This window comes from Atractosteus spatula, chromosome 11, assembly GCF_055471065.1.
Source record: "Atractosteus spatula isolate fAtrSpa1 chromosome 11, fAtrSpa1.hap1, whole genome shotgun sequence".
NCBI lineage: Eukaryota > Metazoa > Chordata > Actinopteri > Semionotiformes > Lepisosteidae > Atractosteus > Atractosteus spatula.
Window position 1 is genome coordinate 1448129 of NC_142716.1, and position 23865 is coordinate 1471993.

At 49.4% G+C, this 23865-nt stretch overlaps 1 protein-coding gene across 4 annotated transcripts in view; it reads right to left on the reverse strand.

Moving 5' to 3' along the window:
• The window catches only part of tgfbr3 (transforming growth factor, beta receptor III), an 86681-nt gene that overhangs the window by 6505 nt on the left and 56311 nt on the right, over positions 1 to 23865 (reverse strand). For all 4 annotated transcript variants that reach the window (XR_016093732.1, XM_088927054.1, XM_088927053.1 and 1 more), the window contains exons 5-16: positions 20967 to 21150; positions 19751 to 19913; positions 18574 to 18721; positions 14572 to 14761; positions 14132 to 14421; positions 12758 to 12913; positions 11600 to 11752; positions 10281 to 10463; positions 7956 to 8255; positions 5531 to 5651; positions 2925 to 2972; positions 2573 to 2680 (exon numbers count right to left, since the gene is read on the reverse strand). Coding sequence is in view for 3 of the 4 variants with exons in the window: in XM_088927054.1 (XP_088783180.1) it covers positions 2573 to 2680; positions 2925 to 2972; positions 5531 to 5651; positions 7956 to 8255; positions 10281 to 10463; positions 11600 to 11752; positions 12758 to 12913; positions 14132 to 14421; positions 14572 to 14761; positions 18574 to 18721; positions 19751 to 19913; positions 20967 to 21150 (2044 nt within the window). In the remaining variant the exon portion in view is untranslated. The remainder of the gene's footprint in view (positions 1 to 2572; positions 2681 to 2924; positions 2973 to 5530; positions 5652 to 7955; positions 8256 to 10280; positions 10464 to 11599; positions 11753 to 12757; positions 12914 to 14131; positions 14422 to 14571; positions 14762 to 18573; positions 18722 to 19750; positions 19914 to 20966; positions 21151 to 23865) is intronic.

Genomic DNA, 23865 nt, shown 5'->3' on the forward strand with positions numbered 1-23865 from the left:
TCTGACATTCTTTGTCCACTTCAACATCCTCACAACAATCTGACTAACACATTTCACTTTTACCATAAAAGTATCAGATCCCAAAACTGCAGTTCCCAAATACCATGCTGGGTTTTCATGCTGCAAAAACCCAAATAGGTCCCATAAAACATTCCACATTTTATTATTAATTTAGAAAAGTGTCTAAAGCAATGTTTTTGTCTCACTTTTGTCTGAGTAGTTTTCCAAAGAACCATAGTGGTCAGTTTTCTCGTTTGATTTGATCACTCAGACTTTAAGGGCTGCAGTTACTGAACAACCGCCATGTAATTATTACTGTTTGTCTAAATGCCTCAGGATTTAACAGCTATATTTTAAGGCACTCAGATCAAAATTCTGTCTTAATCATCTGTGATTAGAAATAATCTGTTGGGCAGGTGAAGAGACCAACAGCCGAGAAAGAGTGAGATTTCTGATGATCTCTGAAGTCACACAATTTTATGTTTCACTGTTCAGCAATGCTTAATTCTTTGTTAATTCCATTTAATTCTTCACTCAAGGTCTGAACTCCTACACTCCTTGAAAAAAAAATGTCTGTTTACTGGAACTACAAGCAATCAGGACATAAAAAGGTGGAAAAAAGAAAACATTCAAATTAATGCATTTAGATGTCAGTGAAAATATAGGAACATCTGTCTAGCCTGAAAGTAAAGAGTGATGAAAATCTTTCAGAAGTGTACTGTAACAGGGCAGCAGGAGAGCCCAGACTGCCCGGATCCGCATGTGGATAAGAGGGAGTGGAGTACCTGTGAAAGGTGTGGAGATTGATCCCTTCATGTCAATATTGGGCCAAGCTATCAGCTAATCAATTGCACATCCTTATTCGAAAGAGGAAAACACTACCATAGGGGACGATGGCTCGGCTTCTGCAATGCACAGAATGGCAGTGTGATGAGCCTGAAACCTGATTTCCCGAGATCCCCACCCACAGGAACAAGCTCTGCTGCTGCGCTGTGAACCACAGAGCCCAAGAAGTGAGAGGAGGCCGAAGCTGGAAGGGGACCCAGCAGGGCAGGAAGTGAATGTGCCGACGGAGCTGGAGCCAGACTGGAGGGGAACAGAGCTGCTGAGGAAGCAGCCGCAACATTCATGGAGAGGAATCAGAGGTGGAGCAGGGCATGATATCATGAACCTCCATGCCCATCCACTGTCACTGTGCTGCGGCCCTCTCTTTGTGGCTTACCGGCTGTCTTAAATGATTCAGTAATTAAGTGGCCAAGCTCTCTTCGAAAAAAAAAACAACCAACAGTGTTATTACCTCTGAAACCTAAAAAGAAATCCATCAAAAACGGATAAACTCAGCACAATGGCTTGCTTTGTGTTAGGACACCAGCACACTGTTTGAGTATCCAGTCATGCTCTATTGCAGATCTGATGCCATGAGTTGAAACCTGCATACAGACGGCTGCCAGACAGATGTGGACCCTTTTAATTACCGACACACGGACACACCTGCTCTGCACCGTCCCAACAATGCCCTCACACAGCCCAGCTCCGATCTGAGCTTGTATTTCCTGGACACCCTGTCCACGTGACCGAGCTGCTTTGCTTATGTTTCTGCACCTGACTAAATTGCTGAGTCTTTCTAGGGAAATAAAGTAATAAAAAGGAAGGAAGAAAAAACGAGTTCTTCTCAGGAGATGCCAGCAAAAACAAAAGGATACAGATACTCTGTGGTCTCCTTGGACCTGTTGAAGAGCTGCACTTATTTCACCTCTCAGCTGCGCTGCAGGAATGTACAGCCTTTCTACAGCCCTTAATAAACAAGCAGCAACAGTGACGCAACTCCAGCCACAACCAGCGATTCGCTTTCTTGGCGTGGAGAGATACCATCTGCTTGAGCTCGCCAAAGAACGCACGGACCCTCTCTCTCCTTCTCAGCACTGAGCCCCGCGGTTTAAGAGAGCGTTTTCCCCCATCTCTGTGGCTCCTGTAAATTTGCAGCCACGGAGGTTAAACCATGGTCCAATGTGATACCGTCATAAAGCAAAACAGCACAGGAGAGACTGTTCTCCTAGATGCAGGAGAGAGCGGCCGAGTGCCAGGCCCAGGCAGCCTTCAGCGAGGGGAGTATCTGCTTTGCAATCTCAGTAGAGCCTGAGGCCAGTGACCTCCTTCCTTTCCTCCTCCTGCCACTCCTGGGACCCTATGGCTTCTGCCCTCCAGACACTGAGGAAGGCCTTGGCACCCAGCAGCTGGGATTGATCTCTTCCTGTACAGGCCGAGACCTCGCGGGGAGCCCTCGTACCGCAGGGCGGGAGGGACTTTCCAGCCATTGTCAGGCCATTGTATGGAGATTCACCGTCCTTGGGAAAAGGTCCTGATTATTTTCGGAAAAGCGCCTGCTTTAATAATTAAAGCAAAAGCCAAACAAACTGGAACAGAGGTGTACACTGTATGAAGTCTTTAAAGGGATCCAGTTTTAGATGTGAGCTCAGGCTGTCGATCTGAAGCGCCTCGCAGACGCCCCATCAGGTAATCAGGCAACAGCACATGACTCGGTCGGGGACGAACACACGTGTGAAAGACTCACCTGTGTGAGAATAAATGAACCACAAGGCTGCCGTCAGCAGAGCTCCAATCACGAAAGCTGCGAAGGCGATTCCAACCACAGTGGGAGTGTCCAGGCCATAGATTACATCTGCAGAACAAAACATTTTCCAACCGTGTCACTGCCTGTGCAATGCCCTTCTGTCTGCTACTTCAAGGAGAATACAGTATACACACAAGTCCACTGAAGTTTGTACTCCTTCTGCAACACCCACGCCAAAGTATTACATACAATGAAATAACCATATTGAATACATAAATCCTGATATAAAAAGGTTGTGAAGTCCGTTTCACACAGTGAGATGAGAGTAATCGGGGTTCGTGACCGTACTCACACTCAGGAGGGGGCTCTGTTTCTGGCACATCTTTCCTTGTGGGAGGACCTGAAAGCAGAAGAGCACCCTGGTAAACATGTTTCAATTTAAAGCTTTTAACTGTAACTCTGTATTTCTGAAGTCTATTATGTAAAGAACTAGACTACTGACTATCAGCTGTGAAACACCATCAGTGTTGGAAGCATTAATTTGCCCTCCATTGGCAATGCTCCTCTTTATTAATTGCAGCCTGATGACTGATCAGCTCAACAGGCTGGTATTACAGCTCTCTAGCTTCTTCTCAGAGGGCACTAAGGGGAAATTTTTCTTAATTCTAGAAGCTGGTCTTGCACCTGTGAAGATGCGGCGATAAAAGACTCTTGGGGTGGGGGTATTCTGAACCAGGGGTACAGAACCCTACCGGGCAGGGCACGGGGTTACCTCCAGTCTCATCCCTGTGCCTCACAATCTGTGCTGTCCTCTGCTTCAGCAAACACAGCCAGCCCTGAGGAATGTGTGTGACTGAGATTTTAACACCTCCGATTTTCACTCCTCTCTCACGAAGGAGCTGGGTCTTCACCAGCACATCTAATCTAGCAAGTACCCCTCACCCTCTTATCTCCTGTCTCTGCGCCTCAGGACAGTGTGCTGAGCCTTCAGCAGCCCAGACCGCGGTGCTACACCCCAGGTCAGTGCAAGACTGGAGTCAGAGAACAGGGGGTTGGGAAAGAGTCACAGTGCCAGACAAATGATCCTGGGACTAGTTCTGAAGACAGTACAGGATAAACACACACACAAGAATAACAAATAAGGCCCCAGTCACTTTGTGAGCAAAGTTTGACTAATAAACAAGCTGAAGGGCTGGAGTAAGAGGTTGTGCTCAGGGGACTTCTGGAGTTAGAAGCTGTTCCACCCAGGGCGGAGAGGGGGCGCTGGTGTCCTCCAGGCTGCTGGCAGGTTGCCTCTGGCCCGGGACGCTCGTCTTATCACAGACACTGGTGTAGCTCAACCCACAGGCCCCTGCTTGTGCGCACAGCCGTCCGCCAAGATTAGCGCACTTCATCTGAGCTCCAAACACACTGCATTATCCGTCAGGGCTTTTCGCTCTGTGACGGCTTTTTATTCGCCTCTCGGAATCGATGCCTTCTGGCTGGAGAAAGCAAGAGAGCCGAGCTGAGGTGAGGTAGTGGAACCCCAGAGCGGCCAGATCAGCGTCTGATAGCCGAGCATTGTCTGACAGAGCTGAACCACCATTCAGTCATTACTGCATTACTGCTTCGCCCCCCTGCGCGATCCTGTTCCTCTGCGGCTTCCCTCAGTCCTGTGCAGCCCTTCGCTCACATTCAGCTAGTGGAAGGGGGTTAAGGAGAACGAACGGTTCAGTTTCTGCTTCCTTCTCCACCTACTCTTTCATACTAAAAAAAGTGAACTTGCCGAACCTTCAGGGTAATAAAATAGAACACACAGCTGGAATCTGAGACTGGGTTGCCTTCAGAAAACCAGCCCACAAACAGGTCTCTGTACACTGGGGTGCAGTCCAAGCCTGGGCCATAAGGACATGAAAGCAGGTCTGTTCCCTGTGCCCTTTGAAAAATGACCGACGTCTTTGTGTTACAAACACTCGCAGAAAGTACTTCTTTGCGTGCCGCTCTCAGGCAGCACTCCACGTGCGATTATTAAGCTGTAACCTTATAGAACAGAGACCTCAGAAGGCTGTGTCCTGACACCCTGACGCACGAGGGATCGAACTGCCTCTCAAAACCACAACTCTCATCATCTTGGTATCAATCGGACGGGTGGTTAGAGGTGTGCGAGCAGATGAAAGTTCTTGCGTTTCACTTCAAAGCACTCAGCGGATGTCACAGTTGCAGAAGTCAAAATCAAAATCCACGCTTCTGACGTGAGCGGAGGCTCGGGGACCCGCCCACCGGCGATGAGCACTGCTGTTCCCTGTTTAAGGGAACAAGCTACCCCTGTGCCCCAGACAAACAAGCAGATAATCTCAGCTTTCAATTGCAATTTCAGATTGTTTCCTGCCCATCGTTTTCTCTCAGTACAACACAATAAAGAATAAAGACCACTTTGTCTTATACAAAGTCAACTCAGGTGACTTTTGAAGGGGCTCAGTAAACCAAGACAGCCAGTCTGCTCCATCCACTCAGCAACTTTGCCCTCACTTCCACAGGTGAGCCCTGGCTTCACTCACCCTTACTCAATATGGACTGCACACACCCTAAGAGTCTTGGGTAATCTGCATGGGGGACATACACTGCAGTACAGGGGGCATATACCTGAGCGCTGGACTGCACTGTGCGAGGCCGCTCACAGCTGACTCACAACCCCAGGCTCTGTATATCACCTCGACGAAGCAGATTTAGCACAGCATGGTGTTTCTTTTTTTGCCTCTGATTTCTCCTGCTCTGCCTCTCTGCACCATATGGGACGCACCACACACGTGTTACTGGGGCCCCTCGCAGTGGGACAGCTCGATCCTGCCCCGCTCGTGTCTCCCGAAATGCCAACGGGCTCTGCTCCGTACCCCTGAGGCCCCGCCAGCTCCACCCTGACCTTTTCAGCATCCTGCACTCCCACCCAAGTGCTCGAAGCTCGGTTCGGCTATCACATACCTTCAGGGACAGGGCCGTTGGAGACCACGACCAGCGGCTTGGTGGAGACCTTCTTGTGCATCATCATGGCCAGGATCGTCTCTATGGTGACTGCAGTGCAGGCTTCATCTGGCTGAATACACTGCAGGTGGGGGGAGAGGAAACCGAGGTTGAAAGGTCGTAGGCTCCCGAGGGGTGAAAGGCGAGGGGTGGCCGTCGTGAGGAGCAGGAGACACACTCCTCCCCCTGGCTGCACCAGGAGGTCGGATCCCAGTCCCCGTGGCACCGGAGGAAAGCGCCAGTTCAACCTGCACCCTGCTCACAGCCCCAGCTGAAGGAAACTGGATGGGACAGGGCAGCACAGTTCTCCAAACTCTTTAGAACCCATCCTGTGCTCTTCCTGCTGCCAGCCAGGCCCCAGCCCATGTCCTTGTGGCCAGTGAGCAGCACAGACAGCTGCCTTTATGCAGGTTCCCAGCTCAGAAATAAACGGGATATATTTAGGAAGCACGGCTCAACCGCTGGGACTCCCGCTCCATTAAAACACAGAGTCATCACAGGCACGGGGCTGTGCGCTCCTGCTGGCTCGTGGCCTGGGGCGCAGGAAGACACCGGTCATCTGAGGATGCTGACCACAGAGCGGCACTTAACTGGAGCCGGGCCCTTGACTGGCCAGTGTGCGCTGTTAGTGGACAGTGAGCGAAAACAGAGCTGAAACCAGGGCTGCCCCGCGCTGTGGGTTGCAAACGATATCAGAACAGAGGGGCGACTTGGCAGGGGGAGTGTGGAGCTCTTTAAGGAGGTCTTCCTGCAAGCCGTCATCTCCAGACATTCCTGTTCCCCTTTGCGGGAACCCTTGCTGTCGATTCGTATATACATGGCTGCTTCCCACCAGATTTATCAAAAGACAGGGCTTGTTCCTGGAAGTGGCCTGCAGTTCCTATCTGCCAGGCCTGCTGGATCTGAAAGACTGTTCTATCTGAGCTCTCTCCTGGTAGCCAAGTCAAAATGCTGGTAAGCATGCTGTCTCGTCCTTAAACAGCTGATGGCTGATGTGGGACAGCTAGGACTCGGAGCTCAGTGGCTGAAGCAGAGGAGAACTCTGAAGCCCTCCTGACCTTCGCTGCTCTCACCTCTGGTGAGGCCATGAAACGTCACGTAACCCCTAGCACAGCCGAGCCACACAGCGTTTGTTTGGATGATGCATATACTGTAACATCTTAACCTCTCGAGGCTGGGAATCGAGCTCCATGATACTTCCGAGAACCTAAATCTCATTGCAATGCAAGTTCTGCCTGTTGAAATGGGTTATGACGGACAGTGGGAAGGAATCGTTTTGTCTGAGCAGGTCGGCAGGAAGCCTGATACTCGATACATTAACATCAGTGAACACAAGACCCTGTGTTTGATGCACAGTCAGCGCGCCTGAGCAGGTGGGAACCCTCCCTGCTAACACACGCAGTTGGCGTGCTCACACTGCAGTGGGGGGGAATGAATGAGTTCACTGCAGGGATGTGGGAGTGCATGACAAAGGCAAAAAAGTCTTCGGCATGTTTACTGTTCAGAATAAATCACTGCCATGGGCTTCAGCACAAACTCTAAACCCTAACACTAACCCTGACTCACCCGCAGGGTGCTGTGGAAATCCTCAAGACTTGTGTGTCTGAGAGCAAGGGCAGGAGCGGGGCGCTGCACTCCCCTTTACAGGTAGTAAAACCCAAGAGCTCAGAGGGCTGAAGGCAGCTCATTTGATTCCCAGCCTCATGCATTACAGCCCAGAAGCCTCTGTTGACGTAATATGCCCTTAAAGCACACAATTAGTTCATACGCTCCTTTAATACATCTTAATATGAGATAATTCCATGCTGCATGTCAGAAGTGTAATTATGCGAATAACCATACTAATTTTAACACCCACAAACAGTGCAGTAATGCGCAGTGCTTTCCCACACTGGTGCTTACTGTTGATGTTACTGCTGCCTGTATCATCTCTTAAATTCACCACGTGCTTTGGGCCTAAACAGTTCATTTTAAGCGTAGAATTTTATGCTATATACTGTAAATGAGATTTAAATTTAAATTCCCTTACAGCTGGTAGCTGACCTGTGCGCTTCTACACACACGAGATGTATGCTACCAGGTCGGCTTGCCAATGGATCACACCTGGATCACAGAGGCTGCGCAGGCCGTCACACAGATGGGTCTACAACACCGAATCAAAGAGCCACTGCTGCCCACGTGCATGTGCACCTTCTCCGTCATGAACAATGCTTTTCATCATGAGGACAGTATCACCCATTAGGAATCCCAGATTCTTACCGTTTCAAAAGCAGATACTCTACACAGAACATCTTAAAAGCATTGAAAACTACCTTTGCTCAGAAGACAGAGATGCAAGGGTCTGTCCCCGAGTGCTCGACGCGTCTGTGGGCTGTGGAGGGCTCACCTTGGGCAGGCCTTGGCTGTCCACCTGCCTCTTTGTGCACAAGGTCATCTCGCAGTGCAGGAAGAGCAGGGAGATGTTGTATCTGGACCTGAACGTGAAGCTGAACCTCTTCCTGTCCGTCTGCGCGTGCAGGAGGGGGAAGCCGGGTCTCGGGGGTGAGTAGAACTTCACAGACTCATCCTTGGGGCAGATGTTCTCGATGATGACGTAATCCGAGGCCACGTTGGGGTTTGAATGCGGCGAAATGAAGCACGTTTGAATCATAAACCCCAGCTCCTGGTCGGCTTTGGTAACTGAAACCTTTAACAGAAAGCACAGGAAGAGAGGGCTTCATACATGCTGCACAGGCCGTGTTTCACAGGAAGTGAGAAGAAGACAGAGCACCCCTTCTATAAGGAGCTGAAGGACCACCGAACTCACTCTCTACCACAAAGTCAGCACGAGGTAACGCACTTCCACAAGGGGCACATTAAAATATTGTTGTCGGGGTGACATTTAGTCACAAATTTCACTTTACAACCAACAATTTAAGTTTTTCCCGGGATAAATGACAATTGCTCTGGGACCGCTGATACGCATGTATCTTTGCAAGGAAGAACCAGTTTCAGTCTGGATTTCTTCAAAGCAGAAAACAACACTCGCTGTTGAAGAGCTGACTGATAGCTTGAGGAAATAAAGTTGCACAAGCGCCATCCCGAGACTTGTCCCGGTTCCAAGAATCACAATTCCTCAGTGAGATTTCAGTCACTTCAACAATTTCAAGAGGATCTTTCCGTCAGGACGAACCACAAGGCATTTCCTCGAGTTCCTATCCCCACAGATCCCCTCCTCCCTCTTCTGAAACCACAATCTACACGTGTGCGCTCACAGCAGCGCTGCGGTGCCTAGACAGCCTGGACGTGCACTATCCCGGGCTGAAGCTGAAGTCAACAAGCCCCCCCTCGTGCGCACACCCAGGCTGGCTGTCTGGGGTGAGGCATTCCCTTCCTCCTGCTCCATCACTCCTCATCGCACTCATCCTCACTCCTGACCCACAGCAGCCCCACGGCCGCTCTCAGACGCACAACCGCTCCAGTACGTGAACAAGAACGCGCTGTCCATCCACACACACCGTGTCACCGCACACAGCTGCACCCTGGCTACTTAGAAAAAAGCGCAGACCTCACAAACAGCCGTGAAGCTCTAAGACCTGGGGGGGGAGAAGAGGTTTGTGTGTCTTAAATGGCTGGTAGAACAAATCCCTCTTTGTCGTCCACTGGCCGAAATTTCTTGGCAGTGTCATTCTCAGAAGCCCTTATAAATCAAAGGTTCAAAGACTTCTAGTGAATACGCTGTTTTATCTCTTTCGCCAGCTCTCTGATGGGATAGTGTACAGTACCTTGGAACTGCACCGATCACATTTGATTTAATTGGTAACAAGCTGTCTAAAAAAAAACCTTACAAACTTCCTCACATTTCAGAACAGCACATCGTCCAACAACATCAGTAACTACTTAAGCTTGTAATGATGCAAAGGGTTAAGGAGAGAAAAATACAATATTAGTTTAACAAACTTGGAAAGCAAAGCCAGACCAAACAGTTGATGACCCCGTGTGAGAGCTGCTTTTGGACATGAAAGCTTTGCGACTGTGATGTAGACCAGACTAAATGTTTTGATGCTCAGCGAGGCAGGATTTATTCTGTTGGGAAACACAGGACACTTTCACAGCCGTACAGAGACTCGCATGTAAACAGAAAACAGCTTTCTCTGCAGACTGCACCGGGGCGCCGAGATTTCCACAGTTTACAGCGCAGTGTGAGAGGGGGCCCAGCTAAAGCAACGCTAGTGTGTATGGGCCTCTGCACACATCGTTTCTACTGCTGAAATGTAGGCAAAATATTTAGAGAATTGAAAAACAGCTTTGCGTGGAAAAGCTGAGTAAAGGTTATGAGGATTTGTTTAAACAAAAAAAAAACAAACTAAAATGACGGCTGTGAATAATGAACTCTAAAAGTTTGTTTTGTGATGCTGTGTTTACTAATTTACCTGCCCTTAGACACACTTTGTGTCCAACCTATAGAAAAACAGCTGTAATACCTACTTGTTGTTTTCTTTTAATCTGTATAATCTGCTCAAACCCTTTTAAGAATATTTGCAACCAGATCAACACACAGAGGTTAACAGCCCCTTCAGTTTGAGATCGCCTGTCCTCCGTCCAGCTCTGCACCTCCTCTCTGCAGGCTGTGGCCCTCGGGCTTGAGAGAGCTGAGCAGCCTGGCTGCCCCCAGATCGGGGGGCACTGGGGGGTTACAGCTCCGAACAGCAAGCTAGGGGCTGGCTCTTACCTCGACGAAGATGTGCTCGTTGTCGGAGGCGGTGGGGAAGGCCTGGGGCAGGGGGAAGTGGAAGAGGTCGGTGCTGTAGAACTCCATGTTGAAGGTCGCGTTGTTGACCGGATTCTTGCTGGGCCCGTGCCTGGCCAGCGTGCCGCCTGGAGATTCCTGAGCCTGCCCGTACGTGCAGTTAAACTGCGGAGGAGAAGCAAACAGCACAGCGGGAGGGACATGAGACCCGAGGCAGCTCGTTTGTGCTGTGTGCATTTTGACGCCACACTGCAGCTCATCCTGCACAGCTTTCCATCACCACAGGCACCTCAACACAGAGAGGATTAGAGAACGAAAAGCCAGCAAACTCCTGAACTTCGCAACACAAGAAAGGTTCTGAAGTTCAAGAGTTCAAACGAGGGAGGATGGCAGCACTCCAAACAGCAGTTCACGTGCAGTTCAAGCAGGCTCTTCTTCACACAGTGAGGACTCGGAGACCCTTAGCTTAGGGGACAGGACCCCAATAAACACCTGCTGATGATTACTGGATTCGTGACGGCAGTTTGAAAAGTTTCGCATTAGGCTTATCTCTGAGACTTCCTGTGCTTTCTGTGGAGAATTTAAATTGAGGGATGTTACTGTACAGTATGTTAAAACTATACAGTGTGCCTCATTTCGAATATACTTTAGTGAACGGTTCTAGTCACCACTTAACAAAAGAGTTATTGCTGCTTTGCAATCTGGAATCAGTCTATAAAAGCCGACAGATACATTCCTGGACCCGAAGGTTACAGGTGTGCCATGGCCTGTGGTTGTTCAATCTTACACATAGGGTTGTGAGAGTATGGAAAGAGCTACCCAGCAATGTTGTTGAGGGTGACCCTCTTGTTCATAATATTTTGTATGTTTTACGTAAAGTGGTTATGGAAGAAATAGGGAAGCAACACCATAGATAAAAGCATCCCTTTTTACCCCCCACACAGTAAATGTAAGAAAAACTAGTAAATGTTCAGCCAGTCTCTCCACTTTGTGAGGGAAAAGGCACAGAACCCTGTCTGTTAGGCTGTGATCAGACGTGAACACGTGACATGAAACAACTAGCCTTTCAGATGTGGCCTTACAAAGGTCAACACTCTTCGCAGTGAGCTGATGTGTTTTAAAGCATATTTGAGGTGTGCATATTTAAAGCAGGTCCCAGGTGAGGGGCTGCCAGGGTAGCTTCACGTTGCTCATTGCAAAGGCCAGGTCAGGGTTGCTGGAGTTTGTGTGCCGATCTGCTGATAAAAGCCACTTTCTCCCAGCCCGCTCTGCTTCAGTGAAGGGAAGAGGTGAAGACTTGCCAAGACAGAGACGGGTCCGTGTGCCTCTGGTTCAGAACCAGCCCTTTCTGGGCCCTCAGCATCGGAGGCAAAGCCATTATCGCCAGACTCCATGTCCTCGTAATCAAAAGGCCAGCCACTTCCATCTCCTGGCTCCGACTGGTTGATCCAGATCTGCAACAACAGCAACAGAAAAACTCCTTAATCTCCTCCAAAAACAGCCACAATCGAACTAACATCACAAAACTGAAAAAAAAACATGCTTCCCAAGCTTTTTCGCAACAGCCTGACTCCATTTCAAAACACCGGGGCGTAAATGTGATCAGATAAGGCCGGTTTTTGCTGGGCTGATGCTGAGCAAAACAAGCAGAATTTGCGTCCGAACGTCCAAACACTGCAAAGGACCTATGACAAAACCACCAAAACATTAGGAAAACAGATGAGCTGGAATTTAAACATGGGAACATCTTGTGATTTCAACACAGGGTCCCTTGGCGATTCTCTGAGGCACACTTTCCTTTCTATTTTCTCACCACGACTAACAGATAAATAAGCAAACCTTGAAACAGGGCTGCAGTATCACTGTTCAAGCAACAAGGACTGTACAAGGATCCTTGCAGTCTGAGAGGAGGCAAATGTGCATGGCTTAGTTAGACTAAAGGGTTAACATGGCAGCAGGTCTGTTCCAGCAGTGTGTACACTCAAGAGACGTGCCTGAGGGCAGGTCATTTGGAGTCGCTGCTAATGCATTCTTGCTAACAATAATCACGAGGGGTAGAATAGCAGGCAAGCCTGATTGTGCAACTGCTGAAAGGATCTGGAGATCCTGCTGACATTTATGACGTCCGTACTGTAACGAGGACCGAGGGGCTCGGCTTTCAGCTGAACCGCTAAGGGTCTGTTTGAAAAACTACGCCGGTCAGCTCCTTGTCCCGGTTAACTGGACCGCCGCTAGGAGACCGGCGACTGCAGATCGTGAATCTCTCTGCTGACACAGAGCACCGTAAGGACGGGAGCTTCCAGAAGTCACTCTGCTGCCATCGTCTGCCTCAGTCTGTGCCTCCACCCGCAAAATCATGCTGGATTCATCTACGCCTGTCCCGGCACTTCAGGCAGAGCTGCTGCCCCGCGTTGCCAGGCCAGCAACAGGCCCCTCTGCCCAGGTCCTGCCCTACTCACAGAGTTCAGGTAAATAGCCACTGGGCTGCCAGGGAGCTGGAAGACCGTGGTGTTGCAGCCGGTCAGCGGCGTCTCCAGCGTGTAGTGTGTGGCGTTGGCTGTCGCTTTGCACGAAGGGTCCTGCAGAGTGATGCCATCTCCTCTGAAGCCATTCGCCTGCGAGGGGACGCTCAGAGGTAAGTCGCGTTAGAGTCTAGGAGGAGCTGCACACTGCACAAGCGATCTCTTGCAGAAATGCAAAATCCCCAATCCTACATCAGAACAAGTCTGGCTAGCAAAAAGCAAGTTTCTAGGAAGACAAAGTAGCTAGGGAACAAATGGCTTATCATTTCATTTTCAGGGAGCATGGGCACAGCACTGAGGTGGCAAAGAGGAGCACACACCTAAGTGTGTCATTTCTGTCATAAAACATCTTCCACCGCGCTGCGATTCTGAGGTGTCGGCTGGAGAATGTGGAAATAAATGGCGTGCTGGGCAAACAGGACAGTGGGCATGTGTGCTTTTACTATTGCCCAGTCAGAACGGTGGTGATCCAAGTTGATCTGGGTGTAGGGTATAGTCTAGGCCAGGTTGGGGGCTGTGAGCTGGAAACTGTGTCAAACAGAGCAATTGCTATTTTTATCACTCAATTCAATCACTCAGACTTCTTCAGGAAATGGTAATGCAAAGTGGATGTCTAGTTCAGGGATTGTGCTCTCTTGGATACTCCATCACCTCATGCCTCCTCATGACAGCTCACCACACACTGTCTGCAGCAGCTCAGGTGTGCGATCAGGAAACAGCTTCCCACTCACCTCCAATGGCCACTCAGAGCACGTGATTGCTTTTGTGCTTAAAACATCTGACAGCTCGTTTTTCCCTCTTCACACGGCACAGTATCTTTTTTGACAACCAGCCTTTAAATACCTCATAAATACAGCAAGTTTTTACCCAGCAAGGGATAATGAAACTCACATTAAACACAGGCATTTAAAATGATTTCAGCTCACTTTGTTGTTAAAGATCCCAAATTCCATCTGGGCTTTTGGCTCTTTTTTATGGCCAGTTACAACCCCTGCTGTGTAGTCGCTCTTCATCATTACTAAACAGTCGGACAGTCATCTTTGGTTTAGATGAGAACATTTTGTTCTAAAACACTAAGGAACCTTTAAAAGCCGACAGCTGAGCATTAACGTTCACGGAAACACAAAAAACAAGTCAGAAGAGAAGATCAAGGCTGCTGACTTTATGTAAGGCAGATAAACACTGCAGACACCATGGAAGTACAATACAGTACGTGTTCTTGCAGGGATGTCAGCTATGACCTGACCCAGTCCAGAACTCCCATCCAGAAGGATGGCACCGAGGAGCTGAGCAAAGCGGGCCAGTACCAACCTGCAGGCTCTCTTTGTCCACGGAAACCACGATCCGGTGCTCCTCGCAGCGCACGGACAGCCCCACGCTCACGGAGCCCTGCTGCTCCTCCGGCTCTGTGGGGGGCCACTCCGCCGCTGGGAACGGGAAGAGGGGCAGCCTGCCCGGCTCCGGCCGGCCGCCCCCCCCGCGGCCGAAGAGGAAGGGCAGATCGAGGGGCCCCGAGCTCGCCGGGCCGACCGGGGGCTTCAGGTTGCGCAGACGCTCCAGCTCCGGGGGGAACATGCTGAGGGGCTCCTCCACCACCACACCTGGAAGAAAAATCTGAACTCAGCACCCCGGCCAGGCAGGTACAGAGCAACAGCCCTGCAGCCCTGCAGGTACAGAGCGATCACCCTTGGGCTGTGTCTCTGGACAGTGAACACCTGAGCAGGCCTGGTTCGGCTCCCCAAGGGGCTCACCTGCTTCCCTCAGCCTCAGGCTGAAGTGGTTGGCCACGGCAGTGCTGGTGAAGGAGGTGACTGGACGGTAGCCGCGCTCCTCCGCCCAGTGGATCAGAGCCTGGGAGCCCGAGGGCAGGCTCTGCCTGGCCATCTTCACCACCTGCATGGAGCTCTCCACCTCGTGCCCCACCGAGACAGTCTCCGAGGTCTGCGGGGAAGAGCAGAGGGGTTAACACCCAGCAGAGGCCCAGCAGAGGCCCAGCAGCCTCTCTCATCACCATGAAATACTGCTGAACTTCGTGGCACACGTGCCTTCAACAACATAACAGCGCCCTGCTCTGTGCGCTCCCGAGCCCCGTTTCAACAAGCTCCGTCTGCGCTGAGCCCCCTTCCTTTATCCTGGCCTGACCCTCGTTGCTGGGTTTGCAATCCATAGCCCTCGAGCCGATTTTATTAACTTCGGGGCTCGAGCCAAAAAAGCCAAGAACAGTCCAGGGGCTGCGGACCGGACCCTGTGCAGACAGAGAGCTGGGTGTCTGCTCTCCCACCTCTGTGGCAGCAGACAGGCCGGACAGTTTTTTTAGATGACATTTTAGTTGAAAGAATCTTATGTTTGTACCCTCTTATACAGCATTTTACTGAAGCAATAGGAGTGAGGCACCTCAATCAGGGACTCGGGATTTGAACCCACAGCCTTGCAGTTACGCTGTCCCACACTGCTGTCCTGCAGCAGGGGCCGGGACGGGGCTGAGATGAGAAACCCTCACAATAAAACCCTTTGTTTCAGTGTGTGGATTTCTAATCGCCATCGATAAGATTCAAAAGCCAAGCGCACAGCTTTATGCTGAAAGACAAACATTAAATTCCTACCCACAGAAATCAGCACTTCCTGTTCTGTTATCTTGTTTGTTCCAGAAACTAGACCTGATAACAGAACCAAAATAGGGCAAACAATTTCCACTCCAGCTGCCAGCTCTTTACTGGCAATTATCTGTTTTCACTAAAACCATCTATCAGTGCACTTTCAAGGGAAAAAGAGATATGAGTATATGAGTGCACCACGCGTGCAGATGACAAAGTTCATTGCACTTCTTTTACTTAGTCTAACAGCAGTAGCTTGTATCCCATTTGTTCTTCGATTTTTGTTAGATTGCTCTACTTTTTGTAAATGTTTTCTAGCGATTTACTGCAAGTAATTTATATAACAAAACAGCATTATTAACCAAGTGACTTTGGATCAAGCTGTCCGCCACAATAAATTAACAATAATATTCAATTCTGAAAAGGCTTCTCAAACAGCACGCCACCAGGAGAACAAAGTACAGTACATAAAAAACCTACAGTTCAGCGCTGCACTGTGCCTGATCAATCACGAGACACCGACGTGTCACATTTTCTCTGAATTACACATCTGTTCCCCGTTCAGCTGGCCACTAATGTGAGCGAACGTTAATCCTTTCCCACAGAAAATTCCCACACATCGGCAGTGCCCCTCGCCTGGCTGTGGCCAACCCTCCGGCAGTAGCAAGAGCTTTGGTTTTACGAGGCTATCATTTCTCGTGCGCACACACCCACACACGCACCTGACCCACGCCACACAGCCCGTCCCAGGGCCTGGCCCACGCACACACCCGCCTCGTCACCGCCGAGGCCGGACCACACGAACAGGCCTGTTCACGAGGCTCGTTCGGGCCTGCCGGTGCAGCTCGTGCGCACTTGAAAGGACATGTCCTGGCAAGAGCTGAACCTGACGGCCTCTGTCCTTGTCAGTGACCCCCCCCCCCCCCCCCCGACACACTCTCCCTCTGACAGCCCTTATCAGCCGCGAGAGGTTTTGCTGCAGTCTGTCTCCCCTCCCTGGCTAAGCTCTCTCATCTTGCCTGACGCCCCTAACCGGGCCCGAGGTTTCCCGTCAGGCCAGTGAAACAGCGATTTGCGTTTTCTCCCATGTGTTTTCAATTCAGCGCTGGCTTAGGCCAGCTTGCCTTACAATGTCAGCCTTGTGCTCTCTCTCTCTCCTGCTTTCCTGCAGAGAAGCAGCCCTGACTGATTAAATACCCTTCCAGGGCAGCTGAACAAACAGGGTGCGCTGGGAGACGTGCACTGTCATGGCAGGCTCTTGTCCTTTAACAGGTCTTGATTACAGGCAGCACACAGGCTCCTGAAAGCGATAACTGGATCTGCTCCTTCGCCCAGGGGAGGCCAGTGGGAACAGCAGAGGACTGTGGGAACCCTGCCGGGCAGCTGGGAGAAGAAGAGCACTAATTGTTCCACGCTTCATGTGTAAGTGCCAAGCAAGATTTTATTATAGGCATGCCAAAGACTAACATACTGTAAACAGTTAATCTTTACTGTCAAAGATTTATGTGAGAACAGCCAGGCCATTTAGGCCTAACAAAGAGGCCACAGGCTTCAAAACATTAGGTGCTTTTGTCACCACAAAATGGTTTTGTCATTATAATTTTTTTTTTATAGGAGCAGAAACACGCAAATCTGGAAAATACAAAATGAAAGACTGGGCATATGTTCAGAAATTCTTAAAACTACCAAGTTCACACAACACAATTAGTTTAAACCATAGAAGAGCACATGAAGCTGAAAAGACGAGTTACTTAGTGAGACGTTTTTACTGCGATGGTGTCTTGAAGGTTCCTAAACACATACTGTTTTTTGTGGATTTATTTCATTAAACCTGATGGGATTCCACGTGTATCAAGAGTCTTTAAATCACCACCTATTATGTACCTTCAGAGATGAGGTAATAACTCAGAGCTCCGCTGTTTCTGCAGATGAATGCAGAAAACCCAGCTGGTCACAGCTTTGGAGTTTCCGAATTCTGCTAGCCACAGGGATGTAAGAGATACATGTCCAAAAATACCCTCTTCAGCGAGGCTAACTTATTTCAACGCCTGTGTGAAGTTGACAACGGTCCGAAAGGTTTCTGGAGCGTTTCATCACCTCAAGGCTAGGAAGGCTTTCAAACTGAAGCTGCTGGCAGGGTGCCAGAGCACTGGGACAAATTAAACTTCCTCTTCCCAAAAAAACGAGTTCACTAAAGAAGGTTTTGCTACCCGACCCCGACCGCGTTTCCCTGCTCCGTCTTCAGTTTGGTTGCAGAGCTTCTCCAGCTGAGCCTCACCTGTGGATCTGGAGCACGTCCAGTTTCCACAGCAACCCCACTGGTTGCTAGGCGCACAGGGTGACCACCCCCAGCTTTCAACTGGTCCTGCTGACACTCCACCCCAGGCTCAATATTTCACTCCACTGCATCGTTTAAAGCAACTTTCTTTTCATATCGCTGTTTTCTCAAACACACGTGCTGATGTATTTTAAAAACCAAAAAGGAGAAAAACTTAGAATTCTGAAAGAAGTCTGTAGTATATCCTAAATAATAAATCACAGGAGTTTTAAAGACAGCTCCTTTAATGCCTTTGAAACTAGATGAATAAGCCCTGAGAATTTCATGCTGATGTAAAAAAGTTGTTTTATTACAGTTAAATCCAGTACAGAGTGCCCAGTAATATTCAAAGCAAGGCCATCTCTGATAAGCCATCTCGTAGTAAAAAGACTTTTTTGGCAATAGCTCCTTTTCTTTCTTGAACTTTTTTTTTAAAGTTGTAGTGCCGTGAAAAGTTAAGATAAAAAAAAATCTCATCGAAAAATATTTTTCCTTATGAACTCCAAAAGCCATGAACATTGTAAAGCTCACCAGGCCAAGACCTGAAATCCTAGAAGCCCAGCAGGGTGCCAGCGATTCCCGTACTGTAGCTCATGTGTTCTGCTGGGTGATGAGCAATCAAGGCCAAGAGCACGTGCAACACAACGTGAGGACCCTGGCTCTCTCCCTTCCCCCTCAAACCCACGAGGCCTTCGTCAGGAGTCTGCGGCCTGACGAGCGTCCCCGCCGGTCTCCCCGTGTGGACAGCGGCAGACCCCTGACAGGAGCACCTCTACAGGGGCGCAAGTCCGCCACCTGCGGACTGCAGGAGTGAGACCCCACAGTCTCGCCCAGCTACGCACCAGAACTTCCAGCCGGCCTGCCAGCCCGTGCGGTTCCACGACCCAGTTGACCGACTTCTGGCACTTGAGCACGAGCACCAGGTCCCGGCGGAGGGAGGCGTCGGAGTCCAGGGGCCTGACGTCCACCACCACGTCCACCTGGAAAGCGCTGTTTTGGAAAAAGGCGGAAAGGAGACACCGTAAAAACTTCAAAATGCCAAGAGTTGTGAAATTTATCAAACTTTCTTCCATGTTATCATGTCTCCAGCGTCTGGCCAAATGATTAAAAAGCTGGACTGTGTCCCGGAAGAGCAGGACACGTGTGGAGCAGACCCTGCTACTACTATGTGCAGACTGGAGTGATTTTACACAACACAGCGGCTGCATTTTCACACTGCCAGCAGCTTCGGGGAACCGTTTAGGAACAAAACTCTTCAGTAGATTCTTGTGCAATTACTAGCTCAGTTGCTGAAAACACTGGAAAGAGAAAATTACTACCTTGCTGTCAGCAGTAACCCGTGTTTGGGAATAGGGATGCTGTCTATATTTACACTGTGTGTGTGTTTAACTAATCCTGACCATGGTTTCTTGTTCTGTTTTTCTTTACTTCATCGGAGGTTGGGGTATTTTTCAGAGACAAATGTCGGATCTCTAACATTTTTTTTCATCTTTAAGCCTTTTTTAATTGTTTCATGTTTAAAAATCAAATCTAAATAATAATCTTGGTTTTAAACCATGCATTGCAGGATTCATTATCACGGGGACTTTTTAATATAACAAAGGAGCAAGAGAACAGAGTCCCTCAGTGCTGGGGGCCTCGTTTTGATCTGAGTGACAGCCAGAGTGCAAGGGGCTGCGCCCCGTGATGGGCAGATGTGCAGGAAGCGAACTTTACTGACACAGTCAGGAGCAAAGCCATTCGAGCTCTTCGAGTTGAATGGCAGTAAGCTAGATCCTACTGTCAAACCCACAGGGAGCTAAACAGCTAAACAGGAGACATATGCTCATGCACTTGAGTTAAAATCTGAGCATCTGTGTTCTGAAACAACTGATTCAAACTGTTAATAACACTTCTAACTGAAAAGTGAAGCACTGCTTTGTAACAGTCAAGCTTGGGAAAGGCAGCAGCACGCCCTGGCCTGCAGGGGGAGCAATGAGTAACCTTGTTGGGCTGGGCCTGGGGAACAGCACAGCTCACCTGCTGGAGTTGGGCGCCTGCAGCTCGATGATGTGGACCTCCCTGTCCTCAGAGGGGCCAGACAGCACACAGCCCAGGGACTGCTGGGGCTGCTCGTACCGAGCCAGGTAATTCAGAGACAGGAACTTGTTGTCTATCTTGCAGGTCTCTGAGAACGTGGCGTCTGGAAGGCAGGTCACAAGGGCGCAGTGAGAAGGTGACCGAATCCTGCGCGGGACGCAGTGCTGGCGCCTGTCAGAAAGCTGAGACTCATGCGTCTCCATGGGCACTGATCACCCTCCAGCTGCCTGTGTGGAGCCAGTGGTCTCCATTCCAAGAACCCCAGGATGCAGAGACGATTGTGGGATGGCAGAGCCACCAAAGGTGGTGTTGACTGGTGGTGTTTGACCACAAACCTATACATCGAGGCGGGATCTAGGACACCTCCTCACTCTTACAGCTCACACTGTCACCCTCAGATGGTTGAACCCCACAAATCACTTTAAATTACACAACTATTTGTGCTGCACAGAAGGAAAAAATTACCATGAATTCCTGTAAGAAACATGGCACATGACACACCGTCAACAGTTCTGAACATCTCACAGTCTTCTGTGCTGATATTAATCTTTTCCACCCTCACACCCTCCACTTAAATCTTTGCCAGAACATGAGGACTAAGCCCTGCTCATTTCCACTCTGCTGAAACAGAAGACAGGTGCTTCCTTATTAGGCTCACATGGTATTGGACTCGAAGCAACATACCTTGTATAGAATTATACACTGGCACCTTGTCTTACAGTACAGAGCTTGCTTTACATGCTTTGTTAAAGCCAAGCCAAATACACTTAACACGTTCTATCCTGGGTTCACTGTCACTATCCTGGAAGCAAGGGGCAGATGGACACAACCACAGTCATAGCAGGGCCTATTTTTTCCCAATTAACCCACGAGCATATCTTCGGACTATGGGAGGAGACCCCTGCGAACGTACAAAGAGAACATACAAACTCCACACATATAGCCCACAGGAACTGATCTCAGTGCCCCAGAGTTGCGAGACAGCAGTGCTAACTACTGTTGCACCATGCCATACTATGGACTTTTCCTTAAAATGTCAAAACAAAGCACACCAGCCGGCATATTCGTAAGTACTGAAAAAGCAATGATCGCAAATTCACACTTCTTACAGTGTTCCAGCTGCAGCCCACAGTCCCTCTCCACCTGCTCGGCTTACCTTCGCCCACTTTAATGTAGATGTTCTGGGCGACCTTGAGCTCAGAGAAGGAGGTCACTGCCTCGTACTTCTTCTTGGCCCACGTCATTAGGCGCTCGTTGTGGTTGGGAAGCTTTTCCTGCAGAACCTCGCAGGAGAGGGAGAAATTTCCGGGCTCGAACTGGACCGTCGAGCCTTCGGAAACCTGGGTGGAAAGTAAAGAAAGGAATTAATAAAGTACGTCCTTCAGTGAAAGCTGCAAGTGTGATCAGATAAGTTTGTACTATGAGCTAATTTTCTTTAGTCGCTCCTGTGTGGATAGTGGAACATGTGGTCAACACTGATCTGTCCTTACAATACAGCTTCCCATCAATGTGTCAGCTCCTGGTAGCCCAAGTGTATCAGACCACTGGTCCCACTGCTCTATGGTTTTACTCTCTTTGTGGTGGTGTGACCTCTTAGATTTTATTTAATAAGCCGTCAGGGGAAACCATAAAGAAATGCATTCAGTACTTGAAGCATATCGGATATAATTGACCAGTATGCATTGAAAGGCACTACTTTTCAGTAATGTCTGGTATCTCTAATGGGGTAGCAGTTTCAAGTCAGGAAATAAGGGCATATAGTGGAACAGTCCCCAGGGCTCGGACACAGCTACCTGATCGAAATTAACTTTTTCATTACCCTCAAAGGCAGCAGAAATGCAGGGCAGGATGAGGCCGCCAGCACACCAAAGAAAAGTAATGAAGTACTGTAGAAACATAAGGGCTTATCGGGTATCGGGGTCATTTCGGCATTCTCCATTGATTTTGAAGCTGCATGTAAGTGTGATTTTATTGACCGTGTCTGTAGTCGTGGCTTCATTCAAATCATCCCATTTATAAAGTGCATCCAAAAAACGCCTGAGAGAGCCTATAAAGAGAGTGTATAGCTATACAAAGCTGCTCAAGATATTTGTCAGTTTTAAAGAGGCACAGAGAGCTCAATTCTGACATTCAGGAATGACATGCAGCTCTTGCGCACTTAATTCCCATCCATGACGTTTCTGAAACTGCGCCTCTCTTGACCCACAGTAACGTCTGCTTCAAACTCAGTCTTCACGGCTTCCACATGTGGTCTTCTCACAGGCCCGTCAGTATAGCGGGTGTTTCTGAAAGCCGCCGAGGTCTCGCGAACAGCCAGGCGAGGGGACTGGCCTGCATCACACAGACAGCACACCCACAGACCCTCCATCCATCTGCTTTAAATGATAAAACATTTCCAGTCGGTCTGTAGCCATGAGATCACTGCATCTCCAGGGACCAGCACACGCATTCTACAACAACAATGCCTGAATTATACTTCGCCCCTGTATATATCGTTAGCTCACATTTCTTACATAATTGACGCCCTCCAGGGTGCCAATCGCCGTTAAATAGTCCGTTTGAGCCGATTATATTACCAAGCAGGTCTGAAAGGATTCTGACCCTGACTGATGATTTACTGTCCTCACGAAAGGCCGAGTGTGAGGAGGGAAAAGTCACACTGGGCGCAAGAAAAAAGACTCAAAACAAAAACAGCTGCTGGCGCGAAAACGGAAGAAGAGAGGGGCTCGCAATGTGTGCAGACCCCCGCCCCCCACCATGAGGTACTGGTTCGGTTTTTGGCACGAGAGCTCAGCTAGAACCGACCTGCAAAGCAAGAGACCACCCCTTTGGCTTGTAACCCAGCCCGAGCTCTACGCCTCGGCTCGGAGAGATAAACATTCGCATGTGTGCTGAGATCTGCTGCAGCCGCCGTGCCCCTGCCGACGGTCTAGACAGGCTCCTTCTCCTGCTTTTTTCTTCTCATTTAGAGGCCATGCGAATCAAATGCTGGCACCATGGGTTTGCTCAGGAAAAAGAACACAGTTCTGAATCACACTTATGCTCCTCTAACTTACACTTCCAATCAAGCCCCATAACAACTCATAACAGAGCTCTGGTCCGGAGTCATGACTCTGCCCCTCTGTCTGGCACGCAATGCCAAGCACATGGAGTGTCTGGGGGTTTCAAACGCACACAAACCCCTGTTTTCCCACCCTCCTTCCAAGCCTGACGCAGCCCCCTCCCCTTGAGTGCCAGGACTTTTGTGGTGTCAAACATCTGCTTCACCTCTGGCTTGTCTCCTTAAAGTTTCTGGCTCTCAAGACAACAGCAAAAAATAAAGAAAATAACACAGAAGATAACAAAAAGAAGCCTTATGAGAATCTTAATTTAGGTTAATCTTCTAGCATGAAAAAAAACCACACACAGACGATAATGCTCCAGACTTAACTTCTGCGAGCTGTCTGGAAGTCGCCGCGTATAAATAACTCATTATAAAAAGAGACTGAGATACTCCGTGAATCTGGGCCAGCACAGTGTAGGTGTGCTGAATTGTAGGTGTGTGAATTTAATTGCAAGAGCAATTTGCTTTCAACCAGGATACACAATTCAAATCCCAAGAACATAAAAAGGGCAACAAAGTAAGAAATGAGCTCCAGGCAACTACATGCTCCAGAGTCCAGAGTCCAGGCTGGAGTATTACTAAGTCATCCCTGCCAGGTCTCACACAGAGGGTTTCCTACAGCTTCTGACCAGAAGAAACACAGAGGAGGTCTGTCACACACTGGAAGGCTATGAAATGACAAACTGCTGCACCGAGACACTCCCTTGACAGAATGTGCAAAAATGTCATACAACCCTTGAGAACGACCCCCGTGGCGAATTCATGACGCCGTGTTAAAACCACGTGTCCAACAACTCGTGCGGGTCAACGTCCACGGTGGCCTCGTGGAGGCGTGTCTGTTGATGTGTCAGGACCCATCACAAACCGCCCGCCTCCGTTTTCTCCATCACGAGGGGATCGCTTTGTTTATGACCCACCAGATAATGCAACACAAACACGGGGCTGTCCAGGA